General features: G+C 47.7%; 6 protein-coding genes across 6 annotated transcripts; 2 read left to right on the top strand and 4 right to left on the bottom strand.

Moving 5' to 3' along the window:
* Positions 1-96: 96 nt before the first annotated feature.
* On the top strand, positions 97-1,134 carry FTJAE_5266 (kelch domain protein; the record flags this gene model as incomplete). Its single annotated transcript, XM_037351755.1, has 1 exon — positions 97-1,134. One exon carries the CDS (start codon positions 97-99, stop codon positions 1,132-1,134), a length of 1,038 nt encoding a protein of 345 aa, XP_037207628.1.
* A 1,341-nt stretch (positions 1,135-2,475) lies between these two features.
* Positions 2,476-2,865, bottom strand: FTJAE_5267 (uncharacterized protein; the record flags this gene model as incomplete). Its single annotated transcript, XM_037351756.1, has 1 exon — positions 2,476-2,865. The coding sequence occupies one exon, from the start codon at positions 2,863-2,865 to the stop codon at positions 2,476-2,478; it is 390 nt and encodes a 129-aa protein (XP_037207629.1).
* Positions 2,866-5,097: 2,232 nt separating this feature from the next.
* On the bottom strand, positions 5,098-6,666 carry FTJAE_5268 (het-domain protein; the record flags this gene model as incomplete). The annotated part of the gene is made up of 1 exon (XM_037351757.1): positions 5,098-6,666. The coding sequence occupies one exon, from the start codon at positions 6,664-6,666 to the stop codon at positions 5,098-5,100; it is 1,569 nt and encodes a 522-aa protein (XP_037207630.1).
* Positions 6,667-7,539: 873 nt separating this feature from the next.
* FTJAE_5269 (amidase) lies at positions 7,540-11,020 on the bottom strand (the record flags this gene model as incomplete). The annotated part of the gene is made up of 7 exons (XM_037351758.1): positions 7,540-7,920; positions 7,970-8,133; positions 8,183-8,635; positions 8,999-10,105; positions 10,160-10,779; positions 10,829-10,873; positions 10,965-11,020. The coding sequence occupies 7 exons, from the start codon at positions 11,018-11,020 to the stop codon at positions 7,540-7,542; spliced, it is 2,826 nt and encodes a 941-aa protein (XP_037207631.1).
* A 311-nt stretch (positions 11,021-11,331) lies between these two features.
* On the bottom strand, positions 11,332-12,722 carry FTJAE_5270 (variant-surface-glyco phospholipase C; the record flags this gene model as incomplete). The annotated part of the gene is made up of 2 exons (XM_037351760.1): positions 11,332-12,557; positions 12,608-12,722. 2 exons carry the CDS (start codon positions 12,720-12,722, stop codon positions 11,332-11,334), a joined length of 1,341 nt encoding a protein of 446 aa, XP_037207632.1.
* Positions 12,723-14,012: 1,290 nt separating this feature from the next.
* Positions 14,013-14,839, top strand: FTJAE_5271 (uncharacterized protein; the record flags this gene model as incomplete). Its single annotated transcript, XM_037351761.1, has 2 exons — positions 14,013-14,088; positions 14,139-14,839. The coding sequence occupies 2 exons, from the start codon at positions 14,013-14,015 to the stop codon at positions 14,837-14,839; spliced, it is 777 nt and encodes a 258-aa protein (XP_037207633.1).
* Between the last annotated feature and the right edge of the window lie 383 nt (positions 14,840-15,222).

Here is a 15,222-nt window from a genome sequence, read left to right on the forward strand (position 1 = left end):
CACAATTCCATGACGAAACTTGCCAAGTCCGGCTGCTACTTAAGAATCTGAGTGGCCACTTTATGTTTCTTCCCTCAAATCATCTCATCTCTCACCATGATCTTCTCTAGTATATCTCTCCTCTCGTTGTTATCGGGCGCACTGGCCAGTGCCGTCCCCCAAGGAGCGAACACCTGGAAAACTTTACCCTCCATACCCATTGCTTCCCGGCAAGAACATGGCGTCGTAGCACTCGACGAAAAGACCCTTGCAATCATCGGTGGAATCGTTCCCAATCGCGAGGCCAATGGTTTTGAGACGACTGCTCTTATGCAATTCTTCAACACGCGCTCGAATTCATGGCGTCGATACGTCACTGAGGCTCCCGTGAAAGTCAATCATCCCAATGTCGCTGCAGTCAATGGCAAGATCTATCTCCTCGGCGGACTTTCAGATATTGACAATGGCGCGTGGCGAGCATTTTCAGACTCATGGGTCTACAATCCCGACCTCGACGAGTGGACGGAGCTCGATCCTGTACCGGATAGTGAAGAGCGAGGAAGTGCGGCGATTGGTGTTTATGGAAATATTATCTACATGGCTGGAGGTATGCGCACCTTGGAGCCAACTGGACCAGGCGGAGAACAAGATACCGTCGATTTTGTCTCTGCCTTCAACACCAAGACTTCACAATGGATCGATCTTCCATCCGCAGCAAAGAAGCTCCCCGAAGGCCGCGATCACGCAACAGCCTCCATCGTCGGAACAAAATTCCACGTTCTCGGCGGTCGTCTCCGCGGCCAGCGCAACGTAAAAGACACTGTCTTCATCCTCGATCTAGAAGACCTAGAAGCTGGCTGGACAACCAGCGAAGGCAGAATGCCCACGCCCCGCGGCGGTGCCGTTTCCGGCACAATTGGCACCAAAGTCTATGTTTTAGGCGGCGAGGGAAACATTGCGCCCGAGTCGGAGGGCATGTTTGACCAGATTGAGGTCTTTGATACAAAGACCGGGAAGTGGGAGGAGCTCGGGACTATGAAGTTGCCAAGACATGGAGGTGCGGCTGTTGCGATTAAGGGTGGTATTTACCTTCCAGGTGGAGGCATTGCGGAGGGAGGTTCTCCGGTTGATACCCTGGATGTCTACTGGCCGTAGCCGGACATTCGCTGTTTTTTATATGTGTATTTCTAGCGTTTAATGATTAATGACCCTTGACTGTATTCTCCCTAGTGATTTCGGGTTCCGAGTGGTGATGCTTGAACGTCGAGTTAACGTAAGCCGAGAGTGTAAGCAGAGTTGTCGATCCGGGCAAGTAAGCTTATCCTTCATATAGTGCTTAAAGAAACGATAATCTTCGTCTAGCATAATATGTATGAACTGGGACTTGGACTGGAAAAACTAGCTGGCCTTGATCCCCCATTAAATAAAGTTACATAAGCCAGAATCAATGGACATCGAATTAAAATAACTCACATCAAATAGCTCTGTTGCCCAGGCTAAGAAGATATCAAAAACGACTAACGGAGATATCCTATCTGACGATCAGGGAATCTCGCAGTCATGCCATCGACTGCACATTTAAAATACTCAGGATAAGAGAAACCCTCTTTGAATCCAGAGTCCTTGTATGTCTTTTCCAGCGTCCTTGAACATGGTATAGCCATCGTCGGAAGCCTACTCCACTGCTCGAAACTAACAATGCCAGTTTCTATAGCAAATCTTTCGTTCCTGAGCATAAGCCGGATGGCAAAATGAGTTGTTGAATGGATTTCATTTGCCAATAACTACGGCCCAGCTACATCTAGGCAGGTCTGCGTCGCCGCGGCTTGCGCTAAATACTACCAGAGCGCTATGATATGGTAATGGTTAGTCGGACTGGGAATGTGGCCGAGAGACTGGAATTACTAGATCAGATTAGCTAAATTCTAGTTTATTTCTCCAAACAGCAACCGGTAAGTGTCATCTATGGTTTCCAGTCTACCAGGCAATGCCACTGGAGATCGACTGGGAGGATCCTGGTCTGTCAGCCCATTGACCGACGAACCCGAGCAGAAAACCTAATTTCACATTTTTAAGGAAACCCCATATCAAGCCTTTAGAGAAAGACAGTGGTAATGCTATTCTTGGCAGTGAGCCGTCCCAACAGGCATTCTTTGGAGGTAGGAGGGCGATCTGGAGTTAAAGAATCAGTCTGTGCAAGAAGCATAAGCATTAGCCAGACAATTTAGTATAATGGACAAGTTGTAAGCCAGAGTGTGTCATTTGTTATTGAGACGTGGCTAAGAGCTTAAATCAGCAGACAGAACTTAGTATAAACTAGCAGCTAAACTCTCTTTAAATACCCTAGTAGTGATAGTATTAAATTATATAGACAATTTAGTTTACGTCAAAGAGACGGTTGAAAGATTATAAGTATTTTATTATTCTGCCAAAATACATAAGTCCTTCTCAAAGTCAACTTTGGCCGCGACTATTGACCAGCTGCCCTAGGATAGCTTAGAGCCTGCTGCAGCACCAAGATGCATAATAGTGAGTGAACGGGATAGGGCTGCAATTGGTTCCCTTGTGATAACAATTGCCGAAATTCCCTCCAGTAGTATAAACGACCGATGGGTTGTGGTTGTCGCATCGAAGACCGTAACCAGAAGGCCAGCCACCATCCACATCGCAAATATCTCCTTCGTTGCGCGAGTAAGAAATCATACCGCAGTCGTTGGCGTAGATGGTTGCGTGCAGGTCACCGCAGCTGGGGCCACCTCTGGGATCGCCCAGTGTACATGTCTGCCAGGTGCCTACTGCAACTTCACCATCTCTACAGCCTGTTCGCAGAGCTGAGGAAAAGGCGGCTAGGGCAAGAGGGAGAAGGAGGGTGTTTGAGACGTGCATTGCTTATATCGTGGTCCTTTTGACTTGTCAGTACGTAGTCTTGTCGGAGGATACGCCGAAGAATGAGTCGGTCGAGACCTTACCGGAGACAGTCTTGATTCGGAGTTGCTGAGAGAGTAAGGAGTCTGACCTTAGAATAGTGGCAGAAAGGAGGTCTTATATAGTGAGGCTCCTGCGGTTATACACGCAGACGCTAACTGTCCCAGTACAATCATGACTTCAGCCTATTCATTCAACGGGACCAAAGTCCCAAAAAGCAATTTCTCAAACTTCTCAATATAACAGGAAATGCTGACAATATTGCTTCATCGGGCGGACTGCATTTTACCGGAACATCTCACCTAGCTGCTTAGTTGAGGATTGGCTTTACCTGGAACTTCAAGAGTAAATTTGCATCAGCCACAACTTGGATCAAAATTGGCTTGTGGCGCCCGTGAAGCCCGCTTACTGACATGGCCATACCATCAGCTTTACTCTGGAACACGACATGTACATTCCGATTGGGCAAAACAATGACACCCCGGAATTGAAAGTGAAGTGTATCCATTCTCTGGTCGGCTAAATCTGTAAATCTAGTCGGGGAGTTGGTATAAACGAACACGAGAGGATAAGAATGTATTCGTTATACAACTTTCTCAATATTGTCTTTACGGCCTCCCACCTCATTTCCAAGATTCAACATCTATCAATACTGAAGGATACACTACCTAACACAGCAATTGTCTTCGACTGGAATATGAGCACTTTCCTCTTCTGGATGAAAGGCTGGTCAGGCTTTTAAGCTTATGTTTTGATCGCCGCTTATTATCCAGGGGCTTATAGTGATAGTTTGCCCCTTGCTTACTGATCGACTCCGAGCATGTAACTGTGCAAGTCGGGTTCGATTTGACGGAAATTTGCACTTTATGCCGTGTCTTTCAAATAGTTGGAGCTTTTGATACTGCTGTCTAGATTCCTGATTTATCGAGGTTAGCATATAGGTAGATAAAAAGAGCATACTCTTAAGCATTACAACCGGGTCCTTGACTCATGACGTTTGGATGATAAGCTGAACCGCATGAGTATTGTCAGCAGCCTCTCTGCCAATAATCCTGACGGTTGGATCGGCGGCAGCATTATAGCTCCCAGCCTACCACATCGGGAATGCAAGCATAAATGGGAAATAAAAAGAGACAGTATCTCAAGCAGACTTCGGCAAAAGCTAGCATAACCAAGTCCATTCCATCGCTCTAGGTGGCAAGATCCGATCACATACTTAGATTATGAGTGATCGAATATACGCCGACCTCAACATGGCCTTACCACAACTCCAGAACAATCTGAATCTCTTGAACAAACAGTGTTATCTAATTATACAAGCCTAAAATTCTCCCAACTAAGATTCATCCTGTGTAGAGTCTCCGTAGGAAGTCCCATAAATCCGTCAATAAACACGGGCCCAAGCACCTGATAGTCCTCCCCGATCTTCCGCAGAGCCATTGGAACCGAAATACCTTTGATTAGGGTGATAGCGTCTCCTTGTCTTATGGAAATTGGACCTGATCCAATCAAGCCATTGTCTGAAACAAGCAAGCCTCTCCTTCCCGCTATTCGATTGCAAGTATCAAGGAAAAGCTTGCTGCAGCCTTCGCTCCGGCTGATAGCCTCCAATGCCCTTGTTGAAGGGGCTGCAACAGCCGCGGTATCTCCTGATATTCTATACGCTTCGATACCCAGCTGTGTTATCATCTCAAACATCTGTCTGAAAGTATCTTCTTGTTCTGATGTAACCTCAGAGCGAGGTATAGACCGACCAGTCAGTGTAAGCATGATCGTCCATGGTATAGATTCATGCAATCTGGAAACGATTGTATCCTTACTGATATGCGAAGCCCATTCGGCCATAAGCTGCACATTGCGAACAAGCTTGCCATTCGTCGTTATTTCACTGCTCGTGAGTTCGCCATCCTCCCCTTTTTCTAGCGTTAGGCAGTAACGTGAAATTCCCAGACATGCGGCTTTTACTGATAGGGTATTTCCAGAAACCGACTGATCCAAGCCTTGGTCAGTCAACGAACGGTTTCTAACACCATGATAGATATAGGAGTCGGGAAGCCAACTCTTGTTATTGTTGCTTTGGCTCCAGTCAGGAACCCAGCTGGGAGCATCCGGAAGGCGAGGACCGCAATCAACGAGCAAAGTAATTAGAGTGGGATTCCATTCCATCAAACTCACCAGGGCGTCGCGATAAACTTAGCCAAGTGGTTTCTGATAATCAGGGGTAGGCAGCTGTGCGCCGAGCTGCCGCAGAACGCTATCCATCGCATATACTCGGTCGTGCGGCCTTTTCGAATCGCGGTCTCTGATAGCTTGTGCAATAGCAACAAGATAATTCTGAGGTTGGAGACCAGGATGGCAGATCAGACTGTACATTCGAGCCTTAGACCCTTGCATGCAATCGAAAGTGTACTTCGCAAACAAATCACAGACATATAGATTAATGATCGGCAAGAAGGCCAAGAAGAACAAGTACCAAATAGAAAGCACATAAAGCTCGATGAAGAGGATAAAGAAAATGCTTACTCCATGGTATATCCACAGGCTCAACCGAATAAAGCGTTTGAACCTGAAAATCTTGGCTGTTCCTAGAGCCTGAACGCAGTCATGGACTGAACAGCTGCTACCATGTACAGTACTGTTCCAGTAGCTACTCTGGCTGGAATGACGGGGGATGGTCTGCCAGACATCGAAAAGAGCTTGCCATTTTTTGAACGAGTCTGAGCGGGATACTTCCTTGTGTACTCGTTGTTGAATCTCGGTGATTGCATTGTTAACTGGATCAACCAATTCCCGCGTCGCAGAATGCTCGATGAATGTCAAGGCTTGATGCATGACCAGCCAGGGAATCTTTTGACTTCCACAGACAAGAACTGGGTTGGATGCGAGCACCATTTCCTGAAATGTCCAGGCACGAGAAAGCCAGGTTTGGTCCAAAAGTCTGTTCATTCTATCCTGGCTGGTAAATGGGAGGCTCGAAACTTGTTCTACTAGAGTCAGTCTCAAAAATAGTATTGGACACATATTTACATCAAATGCTTCACAGATGTTGGACTCACCAAGTCGATCCGCGTATATAAATTTTAGATATAGCAGAACAGGGCCGAACCAAAACAATTTGGTTCTGCGATCTCGGTCGGCAACAAGTGATTCTATGCACCAAGTTCGAAAGGCAAGGGGCAATACGTATTTACCAATTCGAATAAAGCGTCTGAGAACATTACGAGGAGTATTGCTGCGAGGACTTCGAGGTACCCCAGCAGGGAATCGGCGAAACTGTGAGATGGTGCAGATATACTCGGCAGCCTGATCGGTTTTCGTACTGCCAACACCCAACCAAACATAAACGGTTTTGGCCAATGTGTAGATGCTGCCCATCAACACAATCTGTTGCTCCTTCTCGCTGTTATCCTCCTGGTTGATGCAGATTGCATCAACCCAGATTGTCAATGATCGGCAGGAATCTCGAAGAGACGTCAATGCCTCATAACAGGATTGTGTGATTCTAAGATCGCAACCGTTGCAAGCAATTCTGTGGAAAGAACCTTGACCCCAAACATACGAAAGGGCAGTGAATTTTGGTAGAGTTCGTAGATCAACTATGCGTAATGTGCCAGTCAGCCGACTACCGTCAGCTGGATCACTCGGGTGAACATCAAGCACTCGTATGCACTGAGAACCGGGAGGCAGAGGGAGACTATCGTAAACTTGTCTTGCTGTAAAAGGGCCTATACTAGGCTGGTCGCTAAAGTTATTACGAGGCATTGAAAATATTGCGGAATTAGTGAAGGAAGAAATTGATTGTGAGGGGGAAAGTCAAGCTGAAAAATAAGAAAGGTTTGAAAAGCATGCCAAGGAAGTCAGCCGCATAAGGCAGACAGACTGCGCCTTTCTGGTTCTGCGCATACAGCACAAGGCGCCTCCCAAGCAAATTCATTGCAGACTCGATGAGATGGACACATTATTGCGGCCTTGTACGTACTTGGCTGCACTGGTTCTCAACCTCCTGGAGAGCCTTGCGAGTATTCGTTCATTGTCCGCTGGGGCTTGTTATAAGTCTATACTTGGAGCCCCCGCGCCATGTCCTCGCCAACTGTTGGTGGCTGAATTATTGGTTCTTGCTATCCAATGAGCTACGGCCACACTCAATCCTGGACTGCATGACCAGAACTAGATCCCCTCATGGCCAATCACAAAGGTTGAAAGACAAAAACCAAAAGCCACGTCCTGTAACGCAGGAGGGGTGTGCTAGATTGCGTCCTAGGATTGGAGCCCGAAGCGCTATCCTTATATCATAACTATTGGATTTTCATGGCCGGCTGAGGATATTGATTCCAGATGATAAAAAGACTTAAATAATTTAGCATAAGTTTAGAATGTATTTGTTGAGTTAAGCAAACCTTTTCCTGAGTTTATTTTAACACCTTATATCAAGGTACCTGCAGCAGTCCCATTAATAGGATCCTCTACTTATCCAGTCCCTTATTTAACATCGCCTGAATTCTCAGCCTCTCTTCTAGCACCAGCTTAATAAGAGGCCAGTCCTAGGGAGGGAACCGGATTTGAATCTCGTCTCCTAGTAACTTGTTGTGTAATCTACTTTACCGCAATCCGTGAAATAAATCAGGGATTGGCACCTTATTTAGCCAGATCAAAATTACACGCCTCATACTCCCACTGCGTCTCGTAGCCTAACTTCTCATAGAACCCCCGTATTGCAACAGCATCAATAAGGATCCCCTGCATACCTCTCTCCTTTAGATTCTCCATCGCTTTGACAACAAGCGCTAATCCAACACCTTTGCCTCTTGCAGCCTCATCCACTCCAACCGCAGCAATAAGACCAGTCTTTTCTCCGGAAGGAAGGAGAGGAAGAAATGCGAAAGCATCGCCGGCTGAAGATCCGAAAGAGCACATCAGAGTCCAGCCAATCTGCTTGTTGGTGTCGGGGTCAATGGCGACCATTACTTCGTGATGTTGGCCTCGTGCTGCGAGAGCTTCGTAAATGCCGCCCCAGGTCTAAAAGTATTAGTTAAATAAATTGAATGCGGCAAGTGCTGTTACTTACGAATAGCTCATTTTGTTTGGCCATGCATTCTTCGTACAGTTCTGGCGACCATAGAGTGAACTTGATATTTGTCTTTGAGACACGCTCCATTATCTCAGGCGAGGCAATCTCGGTCTGGATGTCCTTGTAAAGGTCTCGTACAGTATCAGTAGTTTCGTATGAGCCTAGATAGTCAGTAAAAGACCCTTTTCTTTTCTCGGGCGCACCACTGACCTCTGTGAGACAAAAACTCTTTTGAATCGGGATAGAGACTGGTTGGCACTCGGTACCAAAATCTCGGGAAAATAGACCCCACCGCTAAAGAGTTCAACTCCTGACCTACATTCTTCGCTGCACTTTTCAGCCCAGCCTTTCCTTTCTCTAGAAGTGCATCACCGAGTCCTTTACGACGGTATTCGGGCAAGACTCCGATGGCTGCGATATGTCCGGAGTTCCCGCTCTTGGAATAGTATGACAGGCAGAATCCATGCTCGTGAATCCAGTGCTGACCCCTTATGCCAAAAAGAAGCCCTGCGAACCGACCTTGCTCGATAGGCCAGTCCGGGAAGATGGCGTGCCACAATTTCCATGCTTGTTGGATATCTTCCTCTGAGCTAGTGAGTTCGCGGATGGTATACTGAGAGGCGCTGACAGGGCCGTCAATTCTTTGGCCTTCATTCTTCTGTTCTGCCATATTTAATTCACAACTCAGTGGCTGGATTTGATGATGCGTTTTGAGTCGTAATGGGGTGTAATGTATGTCGTTGGTTAGGAGGATCAGTGAAGGATGATAAACGCCTCAAAACACGTGAGCTGACTGAGAGGTGGGGAGATATGCAAGGTTCCGAGAATCTATGCCAAGGTAGGAAGCTGCAGTTGGATCCTTCAAGATTTCACTTAAATATATTTTCACTAGTATGATAAAAGAATGAACTTGATAAATCATCTAGGATATATCCTCCGATCCTCGCACTTCTCTTCCCCTCGCCCTGCTATAAGCTAGAATACATATACTCTTTCTAACTCTACTACTTCGCCAGATCTACTCACTCCCGGCTGCACGGCGCGGCCCTCTACTCATCTTAGCCTCATCTTTAGCCCTCTCAATCACATCCTCCCAATTCGGCGGCTTGCTTCGAAGTTCCTGTCCAGCAGCCTCTGCATCAAAACCAAACTGCAACAGCGCATCTTCACTGCACCACTCGCCCGTAGCCATAAGTCCGACTGGAATTTTACCCTCCGTATCTCTATCAGCAACTTCGCCCGCGTCTTTCCTACCTTCGGGAACGACGTATCCAGCTGGGACATTTATGGCGGGGAGACCACAGAAGTTAGCGAGCCAGACGTATTCCATGCTTTGGAGCGTATAATTTCCGTCGTTAACGCCGTAAGACAACTCGGATTTTCCACCGCGGATAGGCGCACCGGCGCAAGCGGTTGTGGGGGTTATGATAAGCATGCCGGGGTATGTCTTCCAAAGATATGATAGATGCTGCATCAACATCCCCCTCAACTTCTGAGCCAGCAGATAATCCGTCGAAGGCGTAGTCCTTCCCAGTGCAAGAAGAATCTTGTTAGCAGGCGTCAAACCCTTCGTATCATAAAGTAATGTGGAAGCATCAGTCAAAACAGTAAGTGCATGTGCCATCTGACCCTCAGCAGGAAAAGGAATTTCGATCGGGACAAGAGTATATCCATGCTTAGCAGCCAAAGACTCAATAAGCCCACGAACCAATGACTGAACACTAGGTGTAGCGCGCGAGATCCATGCATCAAAGATACCAAGAACTTTCGTAACAGGCGGTGAAGGTTGCAGAGCCAAAGGAGGAAATTGCGTTGAGGGATGAGGTTCAGCGATGGCTTCGTACGCAGCTGCCAACGACTGCATATCAACAGCCAAAGGTCCCTGAACAGCACATGTCGGTGAGTGATTCGCACCAGGCCAAGAAGCAAGTCTGTTATGCGTGGGCTTCAACCCAAACACCGAGCAAAACGATCCAGGAATGCGAATACTGCCACCGCCATCACTGCCCAACGCGAGGGGGATAAGTCCAGAACTGACAGCGTACGCAGGACCAGATGAGCTTCCCCCGGTGTAATAGCCTGAATTGAAGGGGTTACGCGGCGTTCCTTGATTGGGGTTGTTTCCGGTCGTATCTGATAAGCGTCAGTCGATTCGGGGAATAAGAATAAGAATACGGGGGGGTTTACCTAGTCCGAACTCGTGCATGGCGAGTTTGCCGATGATGACAACGCCTGCTTCTTCGAGTTTTCGTACGATCCAGCTTGTAGTTGATTCTCCGTCTTTAGGAGTCTCGGTATAATCTCTGGGAGAGCCGAGAGTTGTTGAGTAGCCATCTAAATCATAGTCGTCTTTGATAGCAGAGGGTACACCGTCGAGGGGGCCGAGGGGCTGCTTGTTTTTGTAGCGTTCAGTTGAAGCTTCAGCGGCTCTCATAATACGCTCGACATTGAGCTCCCTCCAGCCTTGGGCGTGCCGTCCAGGTGTCGGGCCTTCGGTTTCAACGAGAGGCAGAATCGCCTTGGCAACATCAACCGGAGTAAGCTCTCCAGAGAGATAGAGAGCTCTATAATCAGCTGCCGAGTAGAATTTCGACGGATTCAATATCTGAGAATTATTCGCCTGCTGCAAAGCCGAAATCTGAACCCTCTCACCGCGTTCTTTAGCCTCAGCTTCAGAGAGCGCGATCGGCACGACAGTTGGATCGTAGCGAGGCTCGAAATGCTCAAGATAAGTCCGGATGTTCCGGAGCGAAGCGAAACCCGCATTCGCCCAAGCGGTCTCACGAATAAATCGGATCCATTCCATCCTGCACCATCAGCAACTCAAAACTTCTCGTTCAATTCACGAAAACTTACAAAAACGCAGCAGCAACGAGAAAAGGTCCTCTCAAGACCGGATTTCTATTCCGTTCAATAGCATACGGCACATGAGGCCTGCGATAAGCAAAAAACGTCAGCACATGGTTCGTCCATCACGCAATGTCATGCTTACCCCTCCTGAGGCTCAGGATAGTTAAAGAACCGCCTCTCATTGTTGAAATTACTCATGTTGAAGAATGATGACGATGAGAAGCTTAGAAGGTTCGAGGTTGATGCAGAAATTCGGGGAATTTAAACTCTCGGATAAGGCGGCCGCCGCGGAGACCGGTTTATTAGCGGTGTTAGTCATGGATCTACTGTACTGCACGTACTTCGGAGTCTCGGGACGCGTGATCTGATCCGATCTGCATAGAGAATACGACTGACGAATTACATGTCGAGAATCGAGGGGCCAGTTGTATCAGAGGCTTAAAGCAGGATTTGCTATTGAAACGTAGGCTTAATATAGGCATCCACCAGCATATGTCCCATCCAACCACTTAATTATTGAAAACCTTGTCATTGATTGCAACGACCAACGCTGCATAATCCTGATTATCCAAATAATCAATGTAAACAACGTTGGGGAACGATTTATCACTGACTTCAGGCAGAAGCCGCGTGAAGAGCTCTTTGTTGCAGGTATAAGCCAGCTTCTTAATCGGCTTCAAAGACCTCGGTGCAACCTTGACAAAAGTGACGACATCGCCATCCCACTGAGGCGCCTGTTGAGTCAGCGTCCAAGAAAGCAGGAAAAGACGCTTATCCTTGGCGGACATGTGACCTTTCATCTTCTCAAGCTGGTCGTTAACCATGACGACGGCGTCGTCTTTGTTGGAGTACTCGTTGCGAACGTTCATCGCTTCGTACTTGTAGAATCCCTTGTGCGCATAGTCGCCGATGTCGAGATCCCACTGCTCCATGACGCAGACGACAGCTGCCTTGCCATTACCGATAAAATCGTCAAGCTTGAGCTGAGTCAGGTTCTTGGCCTTGTTCTTGTCCTCGACGATGAACAGGTGGTTCAGTTTGAGAAGCTCTTTCATGAGATTGTGCCATTCCTGCTTGGTAAACTCTCGCCATTCGTCGGTATCGGTTTGAAGAGAGTGCGAGAAGTTCAGGATGATGAGTTCACCGTTCTTCTTGGTAAATTCGTTGACGCCAGAAATGATGTCGGAAATCGATTCGCCTCGACCGCCAACTTTTCCGGTGTAATGGCCCGTCCACAGATGGCCACCTGAGTACTGAGGTCGAAGATCAAAGTATCGAGCACCATGCGCAAGCTGTCCCAGAACAGAGACAGACTGGCACAGAACATACGGGTCAATGACACCGCCGGGGACATCGCAGTGAGATACAGTCGACATGCCCGAGTCGTGGGTACCCAACATGCAAATCTGCGACAAAGGACGATGACCCAGGGTATTTCTGTTCTTCTGCATCCAATCCGTAGGCGGGTTCGAAGAATGAAAGTTTCCCTCCTTTCCAGAGAGCACAAACGTGACGCACTCATCATGCTCCCATCCCAATTCGATCTTTGAGCCACGAGGGTTGTTTAACGCCTCCAGCCCGTCGAGCTGAATCCAGATGTTTGCGGGCTTATCGCGAACGTGGATTGAGAATGTCGCTTTGGTGCCCTCCAGGCTGTATGTGACGGATCCACTAGTATCTCCACGCTTCTTGAGAACGCCATGGTCAAACTCAACATAAGTGCTGGGAACTTTGCCTAGGATATGGTCAGATCTCAATTTATGTCTCAAAGTACGGTCGATTTACCTGCATCAATGGACTCGGGGAAGCTCCAAGCCTCCATCTGGTAGCTATTCTGCTGAGTGCGCTTCCATTTGTACGGCGTACCGTTGACGAGATTGAGATAGCCGCCTTCACCCATTTTGTCTGTGTATTTCGATGGCAGTAGATGGATTTGAAGATGTCTAGGGATGATCAAAGCGGAGTAATCTGACTATTTGTATGTCCTCAACATTTTCTGGGTCTAGACCCTTGTTGTTTCAGCTCACTAGTGCCCAGCTGAAAACCTCTTGGCATTGCTCAGAGGCCACGTCCATTGGAGATCTTGGGGACTCAGCCACCGGCAACCTACGCTTCAAGCTTCACGCTATTTGACGGGGAGAGATCTCGGGGCGTCAATGGCGTCACCAAGATGCGTGGGGAAGAGGAAATTGCCAAGGTAAATATTCCCCGAGGAAACTTGACTATGTTTTGTCAGTAATCTTGGTCACTCAAATGTCTATGAGATGGTGTTCTTAGATACCAAATAGCGGGGTAGGGGTGGTGAACTAAGACTTGTGAGAGCTTAAATTACCATAAAGAACTTAACTGTAAATATCGTACCTGGTTCACAGGTTTAGGGTAGTCAGCTGTGATTTTATTCATGTAGAACTTTATTATTTTTTACCATATACATTCTGTAATCTCAAGTAGCTTAGATGTGACTTGAACAATAACATAGTTACTATTGTTTTCTCTCTTCGCGGCCTTTAAAGAACTTCATCATCACGACCTTCCTGGCTCGTTACTCATTAATCCCCTCTTAACTTCAAAACTACTGACGACGAAGAAGACAACACGTGAGAAATAGACCTGCTATGACAAATCGCTCATCAGCAAACTAAGTCCCAACAATTAAGCATAAAATGATCAGCCCTCTGCTTATCGTTTCTTATATCAATTGCCTCTTTGTAAGTCCATTGGCCCCAGAAGCCCCCTTCGAACCATGCCGTGCTTCTAACGACCTACCGTCCCAGCACTGTGTCACCGAGCCTACCAAGTGTTCGGGAACGATGTTATCTGCATTTAACTAAAAAGTTATTCCCCGCGGCAACTGTGTATTACCGACCCCTTTCGTGTTATTCTCAATCCCCTCCTACGGCTGACTATGCCGTGCAGAAAGCGACATCAAATTTCCCAAGTGGATCCTCGTAACGGCATCCTCTTAAAATCTCCTATCCCCTTGTCTCCCGTCAAGACTATCGAATATGGCGTCGATTAGTTCAAAGTATCACCAATCACAGCCAAAATTGACCAAAGAACTATTGGGTCTAGATCGGAAGATCGGCACTATCTGTTTAAAAGCAAGCCCATCCCGTTGCCAAGTCATGTCCTCCTCTGTTCTGTCTCACCAAGCTGTCTGTCTCTCGTTAACATTCGCTCAGCTATCATAATGCGTGTCTTGTCTTTTGCCCTGGCCCTTTTTGCGGCTGATATGGTCGTTGAAGCTGGAGTTTGCAAGCCTGCTCGTGAGTACCTGCATGCAAGACCAGCCGACGATTCTAATGGATTGATTCAGGTACGACTACGGCTGCAACTTCGGTTGTCGAATCGTCCACTACGACCGCTTCCGCTACCTCGGAGACTTCTGTCATTGAGTCGCTGACCTCTGCGACGGAGACCTTGAGCACCGACTCAAGCGAGATCTTGACGACTTCTACCACCGAGGCTGAGACTACATCGACCGAGGTCGTCTCTACTACCACCACCGAGGCTGCGTCCACGACCACAGAGGAAGCTTCCACTACAACCACCGCAGGTCCATCCTTCACACCCGGCTCCCTCGTCGGCACCGGACCCGCTGCTGGCCTCACCCTCCAGGGCACTGACTCACGCTTCATCCCCCTCTCCTTCTCCGACTCGACCCAAACCCTGATCTTCACCCTCGCCGCCAACGGCCAGCTCGCGACAGGAACCAACAATAACTACCTATGCCTGAACTACAAGCCTTCAGGCGTCCTCGGACCGCTTGTCCTGTGCCCCTTTGATAACTTCCAGAACGCTCCCTTGACGTGCACCCGTGCGGCCAGCGGCACTCTTTCTTGCACTGCGCCAAATGGATCTTGCGAGGCGAGTGGAACTTGCAGACGACCTAACAATGCGGCCGCGTTCTCTCAGTTCTATGTGGATGGTTCCCAGAACGGCTATTTTGGTCCTGCGAACTCAAACTTTGGGGCGGGTTACTCTGCCATTGATGTGACTCTCGCTGAATCAACATAAGGCGAAGGCTTTGGCAGTATGGTGATTGAAATCAACATGTCAAAAATTATAGTTTTAGCTAGAGAAGTAAAATATTATTATTATTCTCCTGTACATATAAACTGAATTCCTTACCATCCCTAACCCAGCATAGTCCACCTCGCTACCCTCCGAAACAGTGAAATTCGTGCTAAAAGAAAAAGATGAGAAACTGGACCCAGAGTCCCTCACTTTCGGATAACTATCCAAAGTTTCAGACATTTCACCTTGTATGCTCTTGGTGAATCTCCGAGGATCAAAAGCCCACTACAGTAGTCCCTAACAATCGTAACGTATTTCTTCAACAAGGCCATGCAGTCTTTTCAGCAGTCTTTCCTTCAGCTATAGTGGCTGGGGATGATAAC

Source organism: Fusarium tjaetaba, assembly GCF_013396195.1.
Source record: "Fusarium tjaetaba strain NRRL 66243 chromosome Unknown NRRL66243_c0000101, whole genome shotgun sequence".
Classification (NCBI taxonomy): Eukaryota; Fungi; Ascomycota; class Sordariomycetes; order Hypocreales; family Nectriaceae; genus Fusarium; species Fusarium tjaetaba.